This window comes from Eretmochelys imbricata, chromosome 10 (assembly GCF_965152235.1).
Source record: "Eretmochelys imbricata isolate rEreImb1 chromosome 10, rEreImb1.hap1, whole genome shotgun sequence".
Lineage (NCBI taxonomy): Eukaryota > Metazoa > Chordata > Testudines > Cheloniidae > Eretmochelys > Eretmochelys imbricata.
In genome coordinates this window covers 53,832,361-53,858,359 of record NC_135581.1, presented here as the reverse complement: position 1 = coordinate 53,858,359, position 25,999 = coordinate 53,832,361, and the positions used below count along the sequence as shown (strand labels likewise).

Sequence of the window (25,999 nt, the reverse complement as noted above, 5' to 3'; positions counted from 1 at the left end):
GCAATATGAACTGGGCTGCTGTTTGTGGCGCATCGTTGCCTTTCAGAAAGGTTGATTTAAAAAGAAAAAAAATCTTAAATTATCTCCAGGGGGTAGAACAGTCTTTGCACTAAGGCTACAGGTCACGTAACATCTGAGGGACACAGCTGCTAAGGGAGGAAGTTAGGTTCCTAATATTTATATTGCGCTGCGCACACACACACACGGCTTGGGCCCCCTCTGCTGAGCAGCGTGTAATTATACTCAACAGCATCCAAAGAGCATACAGGGTTAAACCCCGAACCTGCATGGAAATACATACCAGCGTTCCCCTCCCTTTAGAGCTCCCTGTGGCCACAAGGGGCCCAGTGCATCATTGCCGGGTTGGAGCCCATTGCTTTTGTATCTGTAAAACAGGATGGGTTAGGGCTGTGATTTTTTACCGATATAGTTACAGTGGTACTGCTCCCAAACATAGATGTAGTTATACTGGATATAAAGGACAAAGGCTCCAGCTGGTAGGAAGAGAAGCATCCAAAACAAGGAATCATGCCCTGCAGAGAGAGGGATAAAATGAGGCCCAAAGCGGGTCATGAAAACCTTAAACAGTGCTAGAAAATAGCTTTTCTGACCCAAAAGTGTTTGTTTTTAAAATCTGCTATCATGGGCCTTTCCAAGGCTGAAAGAGTGCTGTGCCTCTCATTGGGAAGATGGAAATAGCCCCTTTCCCATGGTAAGCGGGAGGGTGCGCCAGAGCCTCAGATCCTTTCAGGCATTAGCTCACGTCTGTCATATTCAAGGTGCTGGGGGGCTGTGTTTTGGCCCCCTTACTTTGCACAGCATTCCCTGCAAACCACGCGACTGCGCAGCAACCTTCCACCAACCTGGTGGTCTGCACGTCACCAGTTGTGCTGCTCAGAACTTCCCTTGTGCCCCTGGGGCAGAGGCTGCAAGCACTTGGGCTGGGCTGATGACTCAGCTGGGCTTGGTCCCACTTCGGGGAAGGGGTAAAGCCCAGATGTCAGGAGCAGGGCGGCCAGTGACCCAAATCCCAGAGGGCCCCCTCAATGACACACCCCTCTTCTCGAATTACAATTGTGCATCCTGCCAAATGTTTTGCTATGCTTTTCTGGAGTTAGGGCACCAATGTAACCATCCGAGGTTGGGGTCAGAGCTAAATGAGAGGCGTAGAAAGGGCCTGATCCTGACACAAGTAGTCCTTGCTCCCTGTTCGGAAAAATCTGGCCCAGAATCTCCCTCAGGACTGGAAACCCATTGCACTTATTGGCAATTGGGTTTCAACATTGACAGTCTGGAAAATATTAGAACTGAAATAAAGCAGAGCATGCTGGATGGGAGAAGTGAGTTACAAACGTTTATGAAAACAGAGAGGAAATAGAAGAAAGTTAGCTATTAATTAATTACAAGCCAGGTTTGATAAAATTTATAGACTAACATGATTTGGTCTCTGATGCCTACTCACTCTGCAGTTTACACTACTGGATTTAATTTTACCACTTGAGGTGTGTCAAAGGGGACCAGAAGGAAGGCCAGAAAGAGCCTCCAGATCAAGAATACCAAGGAAATTAAACACTGATTGTAGCTCTGCCAGCAATCCAGTATGGGACAGTTTTTCCCCCTAAATGAATTAAGAATAATCTGAAAAATAGGGCATGCTCCCCTTTAGAATTAGACATGGACAAAAAGAAAAAAAGAAAAGTGCCAAGATTAGACATTCACTGAATGCTCCCAGCTCAAGAGGGGCATTTGAAACCAAATGAAAAAAACCTCAGTTTTCATTCCTGCATGGTCTGACTCTCTGCAGATTGTTGGATCCTGCTCTGAAATGTTTACCAGAGCCCTCCTACTCCCCCCAAATTCACAGTATAAAACTTCTGTTTTTAGATCAACATCACCACAAGATGTTGGATCTCAAACTGCCTCTGATCTAGCAATATTGCTCATCCAGGGTAACATGAAGAAGATTCCACAGAGAGAATAAAGAAGGCAACGAACAATGGATGTTTACACACCAACCTATGCTATGAAACAAGACACCCAAGAGAAAGACCTGTTTTCTTAAAGTAAAAATTCAGTTTTATTTGTATTTTAATAGAAACATTATAAGAAGAAGGCAGAGTCTTTCACAAACACATTTCAACTCTTTATCCTTGGAATGGTCATTTCTCTGGCCTTTTGCTTATAAGAACTTTGGTAAAGCCAAGCAATGCACTGTCATCTAGAGAAGTACAAGAAAGCAAACAATACCATCAGTCTTGCAAATACAGAGGTAAATTCAGGTTAGCTAGGCAAGTTGAGGATTACAGGAAGATGAAGAGCAGAAAAGCACATCTGTGGACATGGATTTGTTTGGTCACCGTTTTCAATCCTCTCCTCCACACAGGTTCAGCAGCGCCCTCTGGTAGTCGCCCTTTGTATCTTGCTGCAAAATGAGGGAAGAAAAATGAAACGGAAACTTTATGAAGAAATGAAGGTTACATGAAGTCCTAGTGTGACTGCACTGTACTCTGGACTTGCAGGACAAAGTTCAAGTAGGAGTTTATTTGTAAGCTGAAGTTTTCTATAGTGTTTGGCATGTACCATGATAAAAGTGGGACCAGTAAGGGGAACTCTGGTATAAAATGAACAACCTAAGGGCAGAGAGCAAAGGGACACGATTCAATTCTGTCCTATGGTTACCATCTATTAGCTACCATCTATTACCTCTTCTCTAGGGTAGATTTGAATCAGTAATCTCATGGTGGAAAGGCTTCTTTATTAAACCCTCATCTGCCCACCCACTCTCCAATTTGGTTCAATTAAGCAAAACACAAAACATTTTGAATTGCACAGCTCTTCCCTTTTCCTGAATACTGGGTAGAGCCCTGATCTTATTTGGAATACAATCAATAAGTAAACAATGCAGTATTCATGAAAGGGGCCTGGTTTACACTAGAAAATTAGGTCATTTTAACAGTCAGGTCAGTCAGGGTCGTGAAAAATCCATGTCCCTCAGCAGCACAGTTAAGCCAACCTAATTCCCTATGAGACCGTGCTAGGTCCATGGAAGAATTCTTCCACCAGTTTAGCTACCGCCTCTCAGGGAGGTGGATTAACTAAAGCAATGGTGGAATCCATCCTGTCAGAGCTAGCAGTGTCTACTCTGAAGCACTACAGTGGCACAGCTGAGCCACAATAGCATTTTAAGTGTAGACAAGCCCATAGAATCTAATGGACTGTAAGAGCTTTAGGACAGAAACTGATCTCTACTATGCATATGTGGAGTAAGAATCAGTTCCTGTCCTAACACTCTTACAGTCTAAATAGACCAGATGAATAGCGATACCTCCTTTTCTTCCACCCTTTATCTCCCTGGGGAGCAGAGGCACAGAAAAAGTAAGCAACTTGCTTGAGGCAACCCAGTAAGTCTATTACAGAGCTGGGGCAGCCAAATGATATTTTGGGCCCTATTGTTGGGCTGACATATAATGGTGACCTGAGAGTTCTAGCAGACAATGCTCCCATTGCTATGGGCAGTTATAATTCTTGTGTGAACTAGTTTAATATCCATCTAGTCCCTAATGGAATACATTGTATGTCACTCCCCAATATAAAGATATGGCCTATTATTAGGAAACTCAGTGTAAATGAAAGATGTTTGCTCTCTCTGCCAGTAAAGAGGGACAGGGAAACTCCCCCTGTATATGAACCAAGAACATAAGATGTAGTCAGCCACATCTCTGCCCACCCTGTAGTGGAAACTGAACAAGATGTAAAGGACTACCTGGCCCCAAACTGTCTCCATGGCAGCTCTACAGCTGGGACTGCCACTGCCTACTCTGAGGGGGTACTTCCCCTTTTGGAAACCAGCAGCCACATACTTATTTCAGCTTTATGCTGCCACCAGGACTAACCCTTCCCTAGGGCCAGAGTCTCAGAGAATGCTGTGGGAGAGTGCACTAATAATGCAGGAGTGGCATGGGTGGTTGGTGCGTAGCAGAAGTCATCTCAGAAGGAGCCACCTCACCCAGAACTGACCTCTTGTTTCAGAATTCCGCTGAGGTAAGAGAATGGGCCTGCTGGACTCAGGATTTTGATTTCAATTCACCCCATTGCCAGGCACCACTCATACAAATATTGGGTTGGGGAAGGAAGTTGAGACTCCTACATGGTGACGTGCGTGTGTGTGTCCATAACATATCTGGTGATCAGAGGCACAAGCCGCTGCTGCTGTGAGCCTGTAACCAGGGAAACAAAGTCCCCGGTTCTCCATCTAATATTTATGAAGGAAAAAAATGGATTGAGACTTATCTTCCCCGACTCCTCAGGGGCCACAGACAGCGGTTACTCTAGCTCTAGGGCTACGGTAACTTCCACAGACAGCACAGCCTGGAATCAGGCAGGCATTTACACAACCTCTTTTTCCTTGGACAGCTCCAGAACAAGCTGATCTGTGGTTATTTTTTTCCTTCTGTTTGGCTTTCTGGGAAGATCCACCTTTTCTCCAGGGATGTGGACATTTTCCCACAGACTGGTGCACAGTCACTATATGCAGCCTAAAATCTGAATATAAATTTTGCTGGCTAGACTCTCAGGGCAGCAACTAAAAGCTAAGGGTGGGATTTTCAGAAGTGCTTGGCATTGATCTAACTGCTCCCACTGAGGCCAGTGATAAATTCCCATTGACTTCAGCGGCTGCAATTAGACCAATGCCAAGTGCTTCTGAAAATCCCATACACTGATTATAACAAGGAGCCTTGTGATTTACCTGGATGAAATAATAGAGGGATTTTCCATATTTCCTCTTGAATTCACTCTTAATTTTCAGCATATCAACCTCTGAGCGGGAGACCATAATCCTGATCAGGATCTTATCACGGGTTCCTTTGCCCTAAAAGCAGATTTACATTGAGAGCTGTAGTATTGTGAAGTGAAAAAACAAGAGAACCAGTGTCTTATGAGGAGGGAGAGAATCTACTGATGAGCTGTACATTGCTGCAGAAAAAGGTCACAATAAATTACTTCTTTCTGCATTCACAACGCCCTCCTGAAAACCTGAGGAGCAAGCTTATTTTCCAAACAATACTGTCCTCCATTTGGCCAATATATTATTGTGCATTTTCCATTACAGCAGAAGCAGTACATTTTACATCTTTAGACACCAGCATTGGGACCCCAAGGGCTGCTGCAGTAACTTGCACTGTAGCAGGGTACTGGCTTTGCTCTCTATTCATTCTAGTCTATACAGTTTTTTACACCACCCTCATCTTATCTAAGCACTTTCCAATAATGCATTGTACCATAAGGCTAACATTTGTCCCATGTGGTCTCTCATTCTCTCCCCACAGGGAGAATAGTGCATGTAATTTAGCGCTTTGTTTTAGTAGGGTTTTATTTCTGGGGTGTGGGTGTGAGAGTTTAATTCACAGTTTCTTTGTTCAGTGAAGGCTAATCAACGGTTACTCTAGAACCTGCAGAAACACTCTACTTCAATGTCACCACCCCAAAATGATGACTGTGATGGTATTTCAGTGCAGAAATTTTAAAAAATATTTAGCCTCCAAAGACCCCCAAAGATTATAACAATTTTAAGTTATAGCTGAGTCAGTCTGAATCCTAACCATTTGACAGTGTTCCATTAAACCAATTTAAAGCACATGGGTCTGAGAGTCCTAAGGTTTAACCATCAGTTCAAAGAGGCTCGTCACAAATTTCTTTGGCATCTGGAAAGTTTCACTCGTACTTGCTTAACAATTCTCTCTCTAGATAGCGGAGTTTTTATAGCCTTCTTACATAAAATAATCTTCCTCTTTTTTTAAACAATCTTGCTTCTTCCTTGGAGACCTTTTCTACAGTATGGTGACTGAACCAGGACACAAAGGTGATCTAACATGTAATGGTGCTCTAAAACAATTTCTTGTGACTTGTGTTCACTGCCTGCATTTTTACATCCCAGAATTCTGGTAACTGCTAGGCTGAAGTCATGCACTTTCCAACGTTTCATTACTCCATTCCTATGCTCACTTTCTCTTGCTATGTACTCTGTGAATGGTGTCTCTTTTGACGCCTACCTACCTATGGGCCAGACACATTTCTCATTCACTTCAATGGGAGTCAGCTTGGGATATAGTTTGCACTTCATTTGAGTATCAAGCTTTGTTCTATCTGTTCATCTGTACTTCCAGCTTATCTAAGTAACTCTAGCTTTTGTCACTTTCCTCTATATTAATTGCTGCTTAACCCAGAAACTCCAGACTAAGTTTATTCTGGAAAAAGTGAACACTAATATTTCATCAAGGTATACTTTCCTGGCCTAAGGGAAAACATGCACATGAGAGACGGGTGTGGAAAAACTAACTGATGTTCACCACTGCTCTACACTTTGATGACAATAGCAGATTTGAAACAACATTTGTTGCGGGTTCTTACCGTTAGAATTCTCTCTGTTCTGCTTTTGCAAGCAGGTGCCATTAGTCTATTATTTTTTGCATTGAATACATCTGCTGACTTGAATGGACAAGATACATTAGATTAATTTTTCTATGCATACAATTTTTAAAGCATTCTTTTGAAGAAGGCCAGCCATGATGCCATCCGTAGGTATTCCAGTGCCATTTAAACAATCATAGATGTAATGGAAACTAAAGATTAAAATGTATTTAGACTATGAAGAGGAGCAAAACATTCAGTACTAAGAAACAAGGCCTTCTTTAGTCCACCCTACCTTCATGGAGTCATACAATCGGTCAGCAAAATACAACTGCTTGTTCTGTATACACTGGACTGCAAAGTGAAGAACATATTATTGGTTAAACATACTGCACACACTCAGATCTGCAAACTAAAATGGCTTAGACTCCTCCTTTATAGATCTGATAGTTGAACTAGGAGAGGGTTTTCAAGAAGATATGGCTTCCCACTCCCAAAAAACCAAACCAACCAACAAAAACCCCAGAGACAAATGATCTGTATTTGAAACATGTGTTACCTAGAAGTTAATATATTTAAGTAACTGTACCAAGGAAGGTTTCCAATGTAAACCCAGCACCCTAAAATCAAATAAAGTATTTTTTTCTCCTCAAACTGCTATCACGTCTCACCCTGGTGTCCCCCCAGGATTCAGTCTTAGACCCATATTCTACTTGTCTAACACATTCTGGTCACATCCTTTCTGAAAATGTTAATGCAGATGACACCTAAATAGACTTCCTCTTCATGGTTTTGGCTTTTCTTCATTTCTAGTTTTGAACAAGAGCCTGCCTCTACCATAAATTTCTATCAACTCAGTGTATCTGAAACAAATATCCCACTGCTATAACTTCCCTCCACCAAAATGCCACCACCTCAATCTCATTCCACAAACCACACATCCCTGTCCATTTCACAGATTACAGTCCCAAATCAACCTCCATTTTCAAGTCTCCAAAACCCACGGACTGGCTTCACCCCCATACCGCCCTGCCCCCACCCTTCCAGCCACCCACCCTCTCCAGTCTTTTTCAACCCTCCAGGTTTCCAAAGAACAAACCCCAAGCAAATATTTAATGCATCAGATTGGAGCTGCAATACCCCCTTTTTTACAAAGAGCCGAAGGAACAATTCAGTCTCCACTGAAGATTATAAACTGGAGATGAACTAACAGCAGATCATCCACTTTAAACAACTGGGCTCTGCCTCATCTCAGCAAGTAGATTGCAAGAGCACTGGAAATGTTTCACTGAAAGCCATTCCTAATAACCTTAACGATGGTTTACTTACCAAGATTAAGGAAGGCAACTTCCAGGTCTCCCTTGAGCTCCTTCTTGATGTTCTCCAACATATCACAAGGGCTGTAGCTCTTGTACCTCTCGAACACTATAATAAAGAAGAAAACAATTAAAAAGAACAGAAGTGTACCTGAGTTGTACAGACAAATTCAGGGGGTCAGAAAGACTGTGTGCACAAAAAACTGCACAGTGCAACTAGAGTGGGGCCAGGAGACATTAAGACGTTTGACCACCAATATCTAGATACTATGCTACCTCATTTTCATATCCGTGAATGAATGGCTATAATTCAGGAAGTTCTTAATTAATCAATGATTTGGGAAAATGTTACTATATATTAGCTTGGTTTTCTCACTAGGATATATGAAAAATCACTGTGACAGACCGTCCATCAGATAGATATTGATCCAATCTGCATCTACTTCACACTGTGGAATTTAGCCTCTCAAAAATAAAAGAACCTCTCAAAGGAGTTTCCTGAGTGGTGATTATGTAAACACCAGAGGCCACTCCTGGGATCCACTGACATAAGCTTTACATGTGTGATGTTTTCATACGGCAATTGTATGCCTAAATGTAGGCCTTTGCAGGAGTGAATTTAGAGACCAATTTTGAAAGTGTAGCTTTTAAGATCTGCTGCTGGGTGCGTATGCATGTTCAAACAGGGAGATGTATTTACTCTAGAGATACAAATGTATTTCTTTTCAAATAGTCATGGCTCAGCACATAAACTTTTCACAAACATCGTCCTGTTTCCTGGGTTCTTGCGCTTGATTTAATCATTATTGCAGCCAAGCAATGACCATCTCCTTCTAACTCCTATGGAATTTTTTTTTCTTAGAACAGTACCTTTCTGGAGGTGGGGAATGCTCCTTTCAGTCATAATATTGATCCACTTAGCAACATCAATTCCCTTCCTCTTATCACCAGCATCACAGAGGTCCTGTGGTTAGAATGAAAAGTGTTATTTTAGCCAGGGGTAAAATGAAAGAGCCACTGCAAAGCTATAGGATACCTCAGAAAACAAGTCCTACTAGAACCATATCAGAGGGGAATGTAAAGTGTAGACACATACTTAACCTAACCACTAAGGGGGATGCATACAGAAGGAATGGACTTACAGACCTGATTCTCAACTCACACAGGTTTTACATTACTATAATTCCATTCACATCAGTGAAGTTACTCTTGACGTCCCAGAGAACAAACAGGTCCTGGGTTTAATGGCGACAGGTGAACGGGACATTTACACAAAACTGTCAATAAATGTAATTCATTAAAAGAAAGATTTCTCCAGACTCTCTCTTGGAATCATCTGGGCACCATCATTTTTGAATCTCAGCAGAGGACCACTGCCCTATTATGAAACTCTACTAGGAAGTCTCTTTTTTTGTCCAGGTGTCCATGGAAGCAGTAAGACAGCTGTGTATAAGTGTCGGTGGGAAAGGGAGCCCCAACATGGAAATGGCTGAGCTCTCACGATCATAAGTGGCACACACTGAAATCAATATTATGTCCATAACATGCTAGGGAATAGGAACATGCACACTCTCTTTATGTGAAAAAGTAAGCAACATTTTGATATGGTCTATTCAGAGTTTTCCAAGATTTATTTTAAGACATAGTACACTTTGGGGAGTTAACTTACCACTGATCACCAGCACTTACCCTCGCATCTATGTCAATCAGCTCATAATCAATCACAGAAGTGTCCTCAAACCTTTTACCCTTCAAACAAGAACAAACATTTAGCAGACGTATCCAAATTGAAATAGTGTAAGCTGCTATCTACATTTTTTTCTCTTAGTTCATGTTAGCCAACATTTGACAAATGAGCATTACAACATGTTCCATCTCCATTACAAAGGTCTGTTATGTTAGTTACTTTCTCGTCAAATTGCATTGTCATTCAGCATCTGCATCATGTTCTTTCAAATTGTCAGCTGTGCAGTGACGATGCACATGAATCCAAACTTGCTATCAGTCAGATGGATGGATGCATTTCTGCTACAGCTAGTCACAATCAATGTACGTGGCCTTCCACAGCTGGCAAGTGGACTGAGAAACATGACAGAATAAGGAAAACTAGAAAGAGAAAAACGTATACCGCCTCAGAATCTTACCCTTGCCAGGCAAACCAGCAGCTTGCGGAAGTCACCAGAGGTGTCAGACACAATGTCCTTTTCCAGTTCTGTCTTGTACACTAGAATACAGCAAATACTTTTCTATTTACTGCTGACCCAGTCAACTGGAGGGATGATAGCTGCAAGTTACTTTAGATACTGTATTGGGAAGTCATATACGAACAACTGGCTAGTCTATTGAAACACAGCAACCCCAGGTTGTACCAAGGGTGGCACTGGTAGGATCCCTAGTGTAGGCAAGGCTCTGCCATCCAGGCTTGTTTTGTCAGCACTTATTATTTAAACACAACCACACCACACCTAGGCTCTTGAGTGAGTGTTTTATTACAGCAGATTCAGATCACCAATCATCGATTTTTTAGACTGCTTGCAGCTAAGAGACAATTTTGTGCAAAATAACCAGTTTAAATATATATGCTTAAATAAAGGAGTGCTGTCTGTGTTTCTGGCCTGGCACTAAAGCATTTTATTTCTTATTATGGTAGCAATTTTCTTCATTGCTACAAGGCTGCTACTTTCCCTCTGAAATTCTATAGGCATCTATCCCTGGATCCTTCCATTTTACCATCTACATGGTTTCATCCAATTCATCACTATAATATTATTTTCATCTTATGCCATTAACACACAGCAGTCTTTGTTAATACTTTATTGATTCAGCCACTGCTACTTTATAGAATTGTTTGCAGCTATCAAAGAACAAATATATGACAATTTTCTCCAATTAACGCCAAAGAAAACACTTCTTGCTACCCATGAAAACGCTGGACACCTTTGTTACTGTTTGTGATGAATGCAACTTGAAACATGAAAGGGTCATAAGAAATCTTAAGCAATACTGTTTGATACTGAACTCACATTCAAATCACTTAAATCCAGTTACCATCAACTGAGAAATGCAGCTAGGAATGGATAATATCCTTAAGCAAAGTTTGCACAGGGGGGGGAGAGAATCCATGCTTTTATCAAGTCTTATCCAGATTTCTTTGTATGCCTTTTTTTGGCAGCTCTATCAATTAAGATAATAAAAAGGCTTCTTTAATAGATTCCAAATTCAGCTGCTCCACATGGACAGAATCTACGAGTAGGATTTTGCTCTCACTTACTCTGACTCTGTCTTCCTTACAATAAAAGTAGAAAATGGACTATTGTGGCTGTTTTCACATAAGAGAAATGACTGGTGGATACTAGTTTACTACAAGGCCTGCAGTTGATTCCAAGGCACCAAACCTTGAGACCCAAATTTCTTCCTCCATGGAAAATGCTTCTGGGACTCAAGTTAATTTCAAGGCAAAAGGGTTAAGTGAAAACAACCTTTGGAAGGCATAATTCCAGCTAGCCACGACGGCACCTTAATTTGTGCATATTTGGTTATTAGAAAGGGAAGGCAGTGGGTGAAATCCTGAGCTCCACTGACATCAACGGCACCAGTATTTCACCCTAGAACTCCTCCAGTATCCAAACAGTATGTATGGGTCCATAAATCATAAGGTGTTAGATACAGTATTTATAGTAGGCAGTTTGTCTAGGTCACGTTCAATTACACTGAAAACTTCATCAGTTATGCCAACATAAATACCTTTGCCTGTTGTATTTGACAAAAACACTAGGGATAATGAGAATCCCTAGGAAAGCCAATGGTTAAAAGTTTTCCAAACTTTCCCGTCACTCATACAAAAGGAGAAAACGGAAGGGCCTAAGTTCACTGTGTTGAAAACACGAACACATACTTACTTTCCTTGTAGACTTTGTTAATTTCACAAAGCTCCTGGTTTGTCCTGGAGCAGATGATCTCAATGAGAGTGTCTTCAACAGTCCCTAAACCCTGAAACACAGGTAAGGTTTTCATTTGACACTAAAAATGAGCAGACTGCTAGAATGGTTCTGAAACGTTTGGTACACACTTTGGTAGTACTCCTTTCTCCCACTCAATCTTTGAGAACATTCCCATCCCCACGCAGATGTAAAAATTGTAGCTGCTGGTATTTTTGCCCGTGGTATTGACCCTACTGCTGATGGCTCAGCCTCTTTCTTCTCATTAACTAGTTTGCTACTAGGTTAGTGGCACAGCACTGAACACAGTGTGAAAATGACTTCTACTCAATATTTCGGTTGGGACCCATCCAACCACCCCCTGCTCCCTGTCCCCTGACTGCTGCCCTGGGATCCCCTCACTCTCTGCCCCTTTACCATGCCGGAGCCAGCCATGCCGCCATGCTGCCTGGCAAGAGCAGTGGGCCAGAGCGCTGGTGGCACGGCGTGCTCAGGCTGTAGGGGACAGCCGGGGCCTAGCAGAACAGTCCCGTGGGCCGTAGTTTGCCCATCTTTGGTCTAGCAACCAGTGTACAGAAGGCTAGGGTTCCAGGATGCTATTCCAGCACTGCCAATGACTGGCTGTTCAACCTTGGGGAAAAGTGCCTTAGCTTCTTTTTTCCTCAGCTTGCCTCATCTGTAAAATGGGGCTAATAATACTAGTTATCAACCTCCTAGGGCTGTCATGAAGCTAATTCATACTTTTTTAAAAGGCTTTTAAAAAGCCATGGATGAGAGGTGTTTAAGTGCCAAATATTATTCTAATAACCTTGAGATACAGTTAATAATATCAGTGATAAACCACAAGCTATTTCAACACCGATTTGACTGTCTCATTGAGTTTCTAGATGAGGTTAAGGTGTTGCTAGCACTATATATTTTTTTTTCAACCTGTTAGTTTAGTGCACTGGATCAAAACCTGACCCCTTCGTATTAGGGGCTGAACTGGTCTCTCTCGTGCACACAAGACAACCCCCGACAGTCAGGTAGCAAAGCTACTATAAATATAAGACTTGGGGTGATATGGACTCGGAGGGCGGCACCTTCCATGCCACTGATCCAGCAAAGCATTTAAGTGCATTCTTGACTTCAGGCATGTGAATACTCCCCATTTAATTTTCCATTTAAAAAGAAAGACAGACACTATTTTTATTTGATTTATTCTTTCACTGTTAAAGGCATTTGTATCAGAAACCAACAGGTCCTACTGAAAACAACAGTATCTCTTATTTCATGCCCCTGATCTAGCAAAGCACTTAAGTACATGCTTAACTTGAAGTTAATGGAACTACCCACATGCTTAAAGTTAAGCTCATGCTTAAGAGCTTTACTGAATCAGCAGACCTAAAGTAAGGAACACTATAATTTTCAAGAGGAATTGTTGGTTTCTGGTGAAAATACCTTTTAACAGTGAGATAATAAGCCAAATAAAAAAAGTCTCACCTCTACTTAGCTTTGTTTAAATCAAAAATTGAGACTAGTATTTTGTACCCACGGAGAATGTTATGCCTCCTGTATATTCTTTAGCTATTTTACAAGAGCAGAAATCAATACTGTAGCCCAAAACATACAGGGAGTTGGCAGTATTATTACCCATGTTAATACTAAGGAATAAAAGTGTCTTTAGCATGCTAGACTAAATATTCAGATTAATACATACATTTTGAACAAGCTGGATGTGTTGAAAGGACATGATAAAATATGTATTTCAAAGCCTGCTTTTGTGATCAAAGTCAAGATGTAATAATCAGGTTTCTATATTACTTGCCTTTCTTTAGAGCTATAGTAAAAACAAAATGTAGCAGCGCTACTTTGAACTATGTTGAATTACAACTGTTTAAAATAGAAATCAATGATTGGTGTTAATATAAGAAGAAAATTACTAACCCATATGAAAAGGTGTCAGCTGATAATTAAACTCTATGGGAGTTCAGATGCTCCAAAACAGTGTAGTTCAATCAATATGCTCTTACCCTCAGGCTACTGGTCAATTGTTTATTTCAAAATTTTTATTATCAAAAAGAGAGCCAGAGCTATTTTATGAGCCCATTTCTTTTGCTGGCAGGGTTTTACAATGCCTCATTAAATCTCAGGTATTTGTTATGCCAAAAACCCCACCTCCAAAATTCCTGACTTTATCAAGGAAAAACAAGTCATCAGCAAGATTGAAGTTATGTGGGTTACTTTTCTTATATAGGGTAGGAACAATACTCAATTCTGCTTTATGATAAAAGTAAAATGGTGGAAAATGCCTTCCACAAAATGTCCATACAGCTTTCTGTATTAAAATGTCACCTTAGGGCCTGATCCTGAAAACTTACTATCAGGAAGAATGCTACAAAATGAAACCTAAAGGCCTGATCTGGCAAATACTACCGGAGGACTTCAGTGTGACTACCCAAGACAGCTTTTTAAATGTATCCATGATGCCTATAAATTGGGAAACTGTTGCAGCATCCCCCACAAGCTAGGTCCACCAACAAAAATAGATTAAAACCAAAAAAAGCCCAATCAAGCTTTTTTCCAAGCACATCCTATGGAGGAGTCATTCAAGTTGTGTGCTTAAGACAATCATCATCATAGATGGTCAGAGTCAGTTACTGGACAGAAGGCTTCCTATTATGCCTACCATTTTGGGGCTGTTTGTCCGTGTAGGACTGGACATATTTTTGCCAGGTCATCTGGTAGTACTGGGCACAGTCCCCAGAACATAAGAATGGCCATAACTGGATCAGACCAATGGTCCATTTAGCTCAGTATCCTGTCACTGACTGTCAACTCTCTCCATTGTGAAAATTAACAATTTATTTCTACTCTTAATTTCCTATCTTTTAACCAGTTTCTGATCAGTAAAAGGACCTTCCCAGTTATCCCATGACTACTTAGTTTCCTGAAGAGCCACTGGTGGGGGCTGCGGAAAGCGGCAGTCAGCACATCCCTCGGCCCACGCCACTTCCTGCAGCCCCGATTGGCCTGGAACAGCAAACCATGGCCAGTGGGAGCTGCAATCAGCCGAACCTGCGGACGCTGCAGGTAAACAAACCATCCTGGCCCATCAGCGGATTTCCCTGATGGGCCGTGTGCCAAAGATTGCCAATACCTGATCTAGCCTAAGCCACACAGAAGAGTCAAAGGTCATCTGTCTACAGGTCAAAACATTATTTTATATCTAAAAAATGGAGTAAATTATGAAGAAACCCACCATTCTGTAAGTGCTTCTTTAATAATAGTAGGAAGAAAGAAAAAAAAAAAAGAAGAATCTAATAGCAAACAATTTTATTACAAAAAAAAGGCTCACACATAATAGAAACAGGAAAATCCCCTCATTAGGTTTGTTCTAATAAATGTCTGGGGAAAGAGTAGAGATTAATAACAAAATACTTATTATATTTTTGTTTTGCTTTCAGATATACTGGGGGGGGGAGAGGAGGAGGCATGCAATGGAATTGTAATGAATACAATACTGTAGTTACCACAAACTAATTCTCAGCATTAATCTTTTTCTGGAATAAAACAAGCTGTATATATTAACAGGATTTTTCCCCCCCGTTTCAAACTCTCAAGATCTTTAGAAAAAGTACCCTTAATCCTGAAACTCCAGGAGACTTTGTGATGCAAATCTTTAGCCAGTTTAACAAATCATCTTAATTTTTGCTTGCATCCTATTTACAGGTAAAAAAAAAAAACCAAAACAAAAAAACACAACACCCCAAAACCTGCATGTGCCAGCACAAATAAATAAGTTTGAGGCCTCTCCGCCTGATCTGTGCATGTACATGGGCAAACGTGGATTTCATCCATACAAAAAGAGTTGCACTTGCATTTTTAAAGTTAATTTAAAGCCAGAATTGAACATTTGGGCCTGTGCATGGTAATTTATTGATGCTCCTTGTTTACAAGATAGTGATATATTCGAGTCTAAACATATCAAAAGGAGTTTATTAGACCAAGACTGCTTATAACTCTCTTAATGTATCGGAGCATATCTGACCCCAATGCATACAAAATGTAAACAAAAATTTCCGTGCCAAACCAGTGCCTCTTTATACATTAAGTATTCTCAAAGTAGGATAAGATCAAGCTTTCCACACTGGTTTTAGCATCCTACTTGTTTTGTTTTGGGGGTTTTTTGGCTATAGAAAAGCAGAAGTCACTAAAAAAAACCTCACATTTGCTACTGGCTTGGTGAAATCTAATTATAGAACACACCAGCAGTTTGGGTCATCTGCCCTGAGATAGGCACTCACGGTCATGAGCCACTCCAGACAGCATGACACTTGCATCTGTTCCAGAGAACGAGACAAAAAAGCACATCAAAAATGTGCAAAGTGTAAAAACTTTGTATGTTCAGTACATGTCACCTATTTGTTCAAAGTATTCGGCCATAAATGCCTCTTTAATGTGTTTAGAGTTATTATATTGTTGCTGTTGCGATCTATTTTTAATATCTAAACATGGAGTCAGTTAGACTCTGACACCTGTACAGTATGTGGCTTATTCTAGAACGTGTTTGATCAAGGGGACAGTTAGCCACTCCACCACAAGAACTCTACAGTGTGCTGCTGAATCTAGGAGAGTTTTAACTTGTTCATCATTCACTGGTTACAACCATGTCCGTTTTAATTGCATCCCATGTGTTTTTCCCCCAATTTTGACATACTAGGAGTCTCCAAGACCCCAATGCAGAAATAGCTGAGTGATTTTTGGTCCAATATGAGGATTAATACCAAAAATTGCTCTCACCCTCTCTTCTTTTGCAGTAATTTCTCTCTGTGCTAGTCATTATGGGGGATTTTATGTATTTGACTTCCCCATAAATATTTTTCAATGAACATGATAATGATTTTTTACAAATAATTTTTTTGTAGGGATTTCTTCTTTTCTCATCTAAGATTCTCCTTGGATGTAGCTTATTAAGCAAGCTTCAAATAAAAGCAGCTAATGAGTCAAGCCAAACTAAAGTCCAATCATGAACGGGCAGCATTTAACAACCATCGCTGAAAACTCTAACAGCAGACTCAGGATGTCAGGCTTCGGATCAGTGGAAGAGGCGGACATATGAGCTTATGAAGAGGACACAAGTACTCGGTCACCAAGTGAAAGTATAACAACTACACAATGCCAGAGGCAGTGGTTCTAGTGAGACCTTTGCAGCCTGGTCTTCTGTCTACAAATACAGTACGGGGACAGTGACTATCCATAATTACAGACATATTAAAGACAGAATGAAAAACAAGCGTCATGATGAGGAATAAAATACAGACCGTATCTGCTTCAACCAGCAGAGGGCAGCATTTGATTGTCCAAAAGAACCAACTTTTTGACTACAATTTATTAAATGGTTTTGTTATTACCTGTACCTGAAATTTTTCTCTGAGCTAGGATGTCTGTTAACTAGTTCAGTCTGTTGCTGCCAACTTTAATTTTAAAAAAGTATTTGTGTGAACAATTTATATTAGTGAAAAACAATTTTAAAAACCCAAAAATTTACCTAACCAAGAATATCAAAAATTTAAGTGAGAAGGTAGGTGAGGTAATATCTTTTGCTGGAACAACTTCTGTTGGTGAGAGAGACAAGCTTTGAAGCCACACAAAGCTCTTCTTCAGGTCTAGGAAAGGAACTCCCAGCAAGGTAAGGGGCCACGCTACCTTGAATGGTCCCTTACAATAGATTCTAACTACTTATGCCTAACAAAAATGATTAGGGGGCTGGAGCACATGACTTATGAGGAGAGGCTGAGGGAACTGGGATTATTTAGTCTGCAGAAGAGAAGAATGAGGCGGGATTTGATCGCTGCTTTCAACTACCTGAAAAGGGGTTCCAAGGAGGATGGATCTAGACTGTTCTCAGTGATACCAGATGATAGAACAAGGAGTAATGGTCTCAAGTTGCAGTGGGGGAGGTTTAGGTTGGATATTAGGAAAAACTTTTTCACTAGGAGGGTGGTGAAGCACTGGAATGGGTTACCTAGGGAGGTGGTGGAATCTCCTTCTTTAGAGGTTTTTAAGGTCAGGCTTGACAGAGCCCTGGCTGGGATGATTTAGTTGGGGATTGGTCCCGCTTTGAGCAAGGGGTTGGACTAGATGACCTCCTGAGGTCCCTTCCAACCCTGATACTCTATGAATCTGCACCAACTTGCATTTTGCTGTGATGCTAGGAGTTCCTTTCCCAGACCTGAAGAAGAGCTCTGTGTAGCTCGAAAGCTTGTCTCTTTCACCAACAGAAATTGTCCAATAAAAGACATTATCTCACTCACCTTGTCTCTCTAATATCCTGGGTACAACTACATTGCATACAAAAATTTAAGTGACATTTAGAAATATGAAAACCAAAACATGAGTTTTCTTGTAGGATTTTAAAAGCAAATCCCGGCACTGGTAGGTGTTCACAGTTTTTTTGCATGTGCACAAAGTTCGAGTCAGTTTTCAAAGCCATCCTTTCAGAGGCTCCTGGGGAAATTGGACTTAAGCACCTCCTTGTGTTCAGATTTTATGGAGGGAAAGGACTAGATATGAGACACCCTCTCACAATCAGTGATGTGACCCCGTAATTGGAAATGATTTATGTTCTATCACAGGAGTTTTTGGCTCTAGCTAACAACTTCTCTATTTTGTTTTAATATTGAAAACACTTTTTTAAAAAAATATGCAGAAATGCAATCAGGAAAGTAGTTTGCTTTCCAAAAGCTCTTGTACAGGCGCCTATTCAAAGCAGCCGATCAGTTATGTCCTTAGCTTCATGTTCATTCTTCAAAAGTTATTTTTAAAAAGTAAGTGACAAACATTTAAATGAAAAATCTCACCTGGCCCAAGAATTTAACTAGTGGATACTGATTTTGGGTGCCTTATGTTGGACACCTGAAAACTGTAGCACTTAAAAATACGTGGCCATTTTTTAAAATCATGGCCTTAGGTAGCAATTCTAAAGGATGACATCAGACTTACTTGGAGCAACTTCAGTTTCAATTCTCATTTACCTTCATGGCACCTTTCAGTTCAGAAGCATCATACTGAGCCGGTGTCTTCAACAGGCCCAAAATCACTGCCTCCAGGTGACCTGAGAGAGCTGACTTCAGTGCTGCAGAAAGTTCCTTTAAAAAAATAAAAGGAGAAAATGATTAAAGCTCATTTTTGACCTCCAGACAATTCTGCCTTCAGTGGTTGTGAATCTCCAAGATTGTTACTGCTTTTCCTGGAGAGTGGATAAGGAAATGGAAGACAGGGTCTTTCAGTGAAATCTAGAGAAGAAAAATGAGGCAAGCAGAGTTTCCTTCACCCCTTTAAAAGAAAAGTATCACCAATCTGCACCAACCCTCACTGTCACTCACTGCTAGAGAGAATAATAAAGAGAGGCAGATGTGTCCATTTCCTAGGATGTGGTCAATTCAGGGAGCTACAGTTTAGCTAATCCATTCCCGATGAGCATGATCGATTCCAATTAACTTTGTGTGAAGTCTAATCTTTGCACTTCAGTGTAAAGGTTAAAAAGCATATAAACCAATGCAATGGGATTAGGGAAAACAAACAAACAAACAAAAAACAAACACACACACAGTTTAATTCAAATGAGTTGGGGACTGTTAATTTCTTTCCTCTTCCCTCAGCTTTTCAACTTTGGGCTTGTCTACAGGGCACTGGCAAAGCGCACTAGAAGGGTGTGATTTGCAGAATGCTCTAATTACCCATGTAGACACTGCTGGTGCACTCTAAAAGGCACCTAGTTTGTGTTGACGGGAATCCAGTTCCAAACAGGATTATATTGACACAAACGAGCATCTATTAGAGCACACCAGCAGGTGTTAACACAGGGCAGCTAGAAAACACCCCTCCAGTTTGCTTTGCTGCACCATGTACACATGCCCTTCATTTCCTTTAAACAAATTTCTGCTTCAGTGGTGGAAGCAACGAACCAGGCACGAATTCAGGGTAACACTAACACATGAAGTGCACCTCAACACTCCTATGGGGACAAGAGTTAAATGCATTAACGTTTCATTTTGTAGCTCTTCTCTCAAAGAGTGTGCATCTAAACATCTTCCAGCCATTTTACCGCAGGGCTTCAAACCAGTGAGCCAAGTGCAATGATACCATAAACCTGCACATGCCGTCATCACCAGAATAAGTGGTTGCAAGTACCATGGCTAGGTATATGAAGTGCTGAGGACTAATTCTATCATAAGTGAAACTCCCTAACCGGATGTAGAGAGAAGTATCAATAATGTTCTACGCTGCTTATAGTAAGTGATCTCTTGGCTCAGGGAACTTCATTCAATGCTACTGGCATTTCCTGACCAGTTGGGCTCAGGAAAACAGAGCTTTTAGCTGATCATGAGAATGGTGTGAAGCCAGAAAGTCTCTTTTCCAGCAAAAACTATGTTATGCACACTGTAGGTGCCAGTTTAAGTGAGTTTACAGAGTCTGAGAGGTCTCCAGCTAGCTGTTCGTCACAGATACTTTAGGGGAACAGGACAAGTGTTCATTCACTTGAGCCAAAGGTAGATTAGTACAGCCCTGGTTTGGGATAAAATGCTAATGGAAGGGCTGGAAATTACTCTGTCTACATCCTTATTTCTAACTGCAGTGATGAAATTGTAGGGAGACAGTAGTAAGATCTGCTAGCAGCAGCATAATTTCCACATATCAAGCAGGGGATCCTTCCTGCCATTCTGTGCCACCGCTAGAAGTGAACCCAAAGGGAAACAGAAGGAAGCAAACACTTGCCAAGCTGCTCACTATTAAATCTCACACTTACAACCAGAAAAATGTTCCAAATTAAAATTAGAACATGGCAGCACAATCCCAAACGACTGTTGGCGAACGGATTCCCTATAGGGTTACAATGAGCAGAGCTCTGTGCAAGGACATACACAGGCAAGGTCCTAGGCAGCCTTGGATAACTCCTATAACACATCTGGAAAGGGAAGATTTAGCAGCTCCTGGGGGAGGGATGCTGGGTCCCAAGAGAAAGAGGGTCCAAACAGTGTTTGATTTTTCATGAATGGGAAGGGAGGCGGGATCATGAGACACACCCTTTAAAACAGAGATCCATACTATTAACAGAAGTTTGAGGACCTCTGCTGTAAGCCACAGGACACAGCAATTCCACCTTAGGAGGAACTCTAATTTAGCAATATAAGAGGTCTCCAAGGAAATCTACAAGAGACTATCCCTAGAGAGCACTGGGCAGGTGGAGCCCTGAATCATCAGACAGGATGCATCGATTCATGGGCTGTTTCCTGCTCTCTTAACACTGACTCATTTGTTTTCACAGTTGCATTGGAAGGTCTGTTCTCTTAGTTTCCATGGTTTCCACAGGCCACTCTACCTTTGGCACCAATACAATCCCATCTCTTAACTGGTATCTTGAGCATATTTGTGGGCTGGGAAAGGGAGGGAAATGAGTGAAGGGAATCAACATCTGGATAAAAATTCTGAAGATCGTCATCATGATCTCAGAACTTTGGCATATTTTTAATCAGAGCTTCAAGTCTTACTATTCAGGGTCCAGCTTACAACCACAGCTATCCTGACGCCCTTGCACAAGATGGGGGTTACACTCAGCTCTGTGTGCGCGTGCACGCCCAACCTGCATACACTCAGTAGAGTCTGTAGGTACCTAAATCAGGAATGCACAAAAGTTTGTGAATTTCAAAAACATAGCTCTGGATTTGTACTTGGTTTCAGCTGAGATTTCAGGGCTTCTATTTGGTGTCTGACAAATCTGAAAGAGATGCAGCTGTCAGAACCCAATGGGAATCTATGCATGTTTTTCCTTCTTTTATGTGGGCATAAAACTTCAATTAGAGGAATATTTTAAAACTTGTTCAAGAGAACATCTCTCGGCTCCCTGCTAGAAGGCTCATTTTACAGACAGCTATGCATATTTTATATAGTCTCCTTTTCATCATCAACAGCTTCGTACACTGGATAGTCTTGTCAGGATAACATCTGGTGATAATTTAGCCGGTGAGCTGACTTTGTTCAGTACCTGCATGATTCACTGCATAACTGATTGCAGTAGTTATTTGGACGGACTGTGTGAATGAAAGCTGGAAGAGTTTCCTTCCGCTAAGTTACCTGAACATGCATATCTTCCCTCAGTTCTTCTCCTTTTACTAGGTCCCAGACGTCAGGCATCACTTGAACAAAAAGGATTTTCACATGCTCAAGCACGCACACTGCTACACACACAATGGACATAGGAGAACATGCCTGGCTGGTGCTAAAACACTGGGCTTGATTTTTAGAAGTGCGAAGAACCCCATCTCCAGGGGATTTCAGTTACAGGTGTGTGTGCTTCGCAACTCTGATAGTTTGGCAGGAGAGGCACAGCTTTAGATTCCAATGGTGTCATAACCTGCCCGCAATAAGGTGGGCTTTAGAGAGATGGTAGCATATCCCCATCAGCAGCATTCCTGGTACTTTGGAATATCTACAGGAGTAATGCATCAACAGTCACCAGCTATTTCTTAAACTATCTTGAGCCAAGCTCAACCACAGCAAAAGCAAGTGGACCTCCCAGTGAAATCAATTATAGTATGATCACTTCAAACCTAACCACGAATGTGACGGATAGTACCAATCATAAACCAGTCTTGATGCTCTCGTTACCTTTTTAGTTCTCCTCTGATAGGCAAAGGCGATATCCTGCCTCTGTTCATTGCTGCGGTTTGTCAAAATGTTGATGATGGTGAGTTCGTCCACACCTACAAAGATAGAAGGCAAAAGATTATTGAGAAATCTCCTCTTGCACTGGTCTCTTACTTATTAAAACAGTATCATTTGCTAGAAGTGCCCTGTATGCAACACCCACAATGGGCTTCATTACTATCAACAATGTCCTGCCCTCATAGTAAGTGCAGCCAAACACCAGTTTTCAAAACAAGTGCACATATAACATGCGCAAATCTATCTGTCCACAGACAGAGAAACGTAGGTGCACTCAGGCATGCAACTGTTTGAAAAACTGGTCCTGGAACACGGAGATGATGTGCTACTTCTATCTCCTGCTTGGTTGAATGTGTGTCACTCAGTCTCCTGCTAGGAAAGTCGTGTGGAAGTATTTCCTGTAAAAGTGATGTGAAATGCAATTAATCACAGCCTGCTCATGTGGTTTCAATTGAGCAATTTCAATTAGGCTTCTTAATAAAGCAGTTATTTTTCCAATTCACCACAAATATTCCAAACACAGTGATCAGAAGAAAGGCCACTACCTTCCCTTTTTTTCCCAGCAGCCCAGAGGTTCAAAAGGCTAAGGCCCCTGTATGTCTACACTGCAATGTAAGCCCAGGGTCAAACTCAGACTCAAGCCTAACTCCCCTTCCATCTAAACACAAATTACACTAATCCAGGTCTTGGATCCAGGGTCCCAGGACCCTACGGGGTGGAGGGTCTGAGCCCAAGTCAAGCTGGGACCCAGACTGCAAGCACTATTGCTCTGCAGTGTAGGTGGGGAGGGCCGCAGAGCGCTAGCTCAAGACCACACCGAAAAGTCTACACCTCAGTTAAATAGCACCACAGCCCAAGCGCAGCGAGCATGAGTCAACTGATACAGGCCAGACATGGGTATCTAACTGCAGTGTAGATATACCTTACAAGTCCACCAAAAGTATCCCACAATCCCATGGGCTGACTTTCTTTTGTCCTCTGGACAGTCAAGTTTTCCCACTCTACACCACAAAGAGCAAGAGAAGCCACATTTTGGGAAGGCGCTAGGAAGTCTGGGATGTGGATGGCTGGACTCAGGCCCGCATCATGTGGAGTAGATGCTGGAGCCCCAAGTTGGAACCCAAGATTCAACAATTCTTAACCTGGGGTTACAAATGAGCGTAAACACTCAAGCCCTAGGTTACCAAACCACAGGTCTGCTCAGCTCTACTAGCCTAAGGCTTACATTGCAGTGTAGATTTGGATACTAATATCTAAATTGTATTCTTAAATTTATTCCCCTAAATTTGGGTTATTGCTGATTACGTACTGTATGTATCATATGACTTTTAAAGAAAAATATGTATTTGTGGATAATCTAGCACTATACCCAGATGAACAGACACTTTTCTCAACCTGTGTATTATATAATTTTAACATTAGCTTTAAAAAAATGTTTATACTTTTTGATACCTACTGGAAGGAGCTATACATACACATTGCTTCCTGAAACTGTCACTAGGAGATGCGGCTGAGGTTTTGCCCTAGAAGATGCTTAGTTATCCAGTCTTTTTTTTAGCAGTTGAGCTACAAAACAGTGACGTTTTAGTAACATTTGAAATGAAGGTTTCCTGATCAGTGTGTACAATACAGAGGAGAATTTGGATTCATTAACAGCTATGCTACACTTACAGGGCTGGATTCACTGCCTGCCAACAGAATCTACATTAGAGGCACCTGGCTTGACCAGCCAACACTCCGTGCTCTGCTAGTAGACCCACAGTGTTAGCATGGAGCCTGACCTTCCCAAAGGGCTCTCACTCCTCTGCCTTGCAAACAGACTCTCTTACACATCCCAGTCCAAAGCCCAATGAAATGAATTACCACAGTTCTCATTGACTTCAATGGGCTCCCCATAACATCTGAAAAAGGAGGAGGAGGAGGAGGAAAGCTGTACTGCAGTTAACCCCGTTCACCAGGGGCTATGAAGTGTTCCTGCACCTAAAACATGCTTTTATGTTGCCAATCAATAGGATTTTAATAATTGATTATTAATACATTCAACTACACTAGATGCCTGGGCGCTTCCTGGCATTAACTCTTTGAATACTTCAAACAGAAAAAATCAGTATTTACATTTCAGCCACTAAGCACTGACTTTGTCCCAACTAATTTTTTTGGCGGATCTCTTCATGTAAAGACGAAGATCTCTGCGTGCACAGTGACCCAACCTCTACAGGACAAAAGAAACAATTGTTTAAAAAACCATTAGCCACCAGTCATCGGGAATAAAAACGAAACAAAAAGTACTGGAGCTGCCAGGGAACAAGGGGTTAATGAGATTTGCATGGACAAGAGGGTTGGTGCAGTCACACTTCTGATGCTGAGGGGATCTGAACTGGTCTGTGGAGGTTAGGTTAGTTCAAGGCATTCTGATCCAATATGGTAGGCGGTCAAATTTTCACAAAGCCTGGGGTAAAGATATATTGCTGTTTAAGTGAAACCTTGTTATCAATTCAGGATCTTGCATCTCTAAGTTAATTTTCACACTCCACCTCCCTTTAATAAGAATAGCTGGTTTACAGAGGAGAAATAATACCTATTTCAACCTGGATTCAACTGTATGAAGCAGACAATATTTACCAATCCACCCCCTAAATGTCCAACACCCATTTAATTCTGTCTAATACTACAATTCAGCTGCAAGTTAGCCCCTAGATAAACTGTCCATTTTTATCAGATGTACAATACTGATTAAGCATAGCTGTCTGGACCTGCCACTCAAAGAAAGACAGAAGCAGAATGTTACAATTGTAGGAAATATCCAGATATCCAACCAGAAAACAGTAGCATAGTATATACATGGCCAGACAGCCCGAAAGGGAAGTCAAAAAGGTGGTCAGTGTTGTGTTCCAACAACATGCTAAGGTTTTCATTTGATTGAGTTCCGGTGGCTGATTATTTGTTCCTAGTCATGGATGTAATGATGCCTTTTGCAGCTGTATTATCTCATTGAGAGGCTGGGGCTTAGAAAAGGCAAAACTATATACAGAGAATCGAATTTTGAAACCCAAGTGTCTAAAACTGGGGCACAATTCTGCATTTAGACACTCATATCGGATCTGTGATATGTAAAATAGGTATTTATTGGGAGTTGTGTGTCAATTTGTGAGCCCATATTCAGAACCGGGTTGCTCTCACTTAGATGCCAGGTTTGAAAAATAGAATCAAAGTCACTACTATGCTCAGTTTTCCAAAACAATGTTATAAATAGCATCCTACATAATTGTGCATATTATGGTGCATGCAATGGTGTCTGGAATACAAACAGGAGACTACAGAACAGAACTGTAATTACATACAGAACACACCCACCTCTGGAAAAATCTAGCTTGTAACAATCATTCTCTGAGAGTTCGCTCATAATTATTGACCCAGTAAATACCCACTGAGATGCAGCATCTGACACAAGGGGAAAGCCGGAGAAAATAAAATTATACAAATGCTGCTGTCTACAAAAGACAATTAAGAGGAACTTCTACAAGCCAAAACTAACAGGGCACTTTCTTTACATTGGCTTTTCTCCTGCTTCCATTGTTTTACTTTTAAAAATTACACTGAAACAAACAACCCACAACATGTCTTGGGAAT

General features: G+C 41.3%; 1 protein-coding gene across 1 annotated transcript in view; it reads right to left on the bottom strand.

Annotated features, from left to right (window-relative positions):
* Positions 1-2,053: 2,053 nt before the first annotated feature.
* Positions 2,054-25,999, bottom strand: part of ANXA2 (annexin A2) — a 48,824-nt gene continuing 24,878 nt past the window's right edge. Inside the window, exons 4-13 of the mRNA XM_077827626.1 lie at positions 22,313-22,407; positions 18,679-18,792; positions 11,624-11,714; positions 9,869-9,948; positions 9,414-9,473; positions 8,595-8,688; positions 7,738-7,833; positions 6,704-6,762; positions 4,748-4,870; positions 2,054-2,422 (exon numbers count right to left, since the gene is read on the bottom strand). Coding sequence (XP_077683752.1) covers positions 2,363-2,422; positions 4,748-4,870; positions 6,704-6,762; positions 7,738-7,833; positions 8,595-8,688; positions 9,414-9,473; positions 9,869-9,948; positions 11,624-11,714; positions 18,679-18,792; positions 22,313-22,407 — 872 coding nt within the window. The 3' untranslated portion in view covers positions 2,054-2,362. The remainder of the gene's footprint in view (positions 2,423-4,747; positions 4,871-6,703; positions 6,763-7,737; positions 7,834-8,594; positions 8,689-9,413; positions 9,474-9,868; positions 9,949-11,623; positions 11,715-18,678; positions 18,793-22,312; positions 22,408-25,999) is intronic.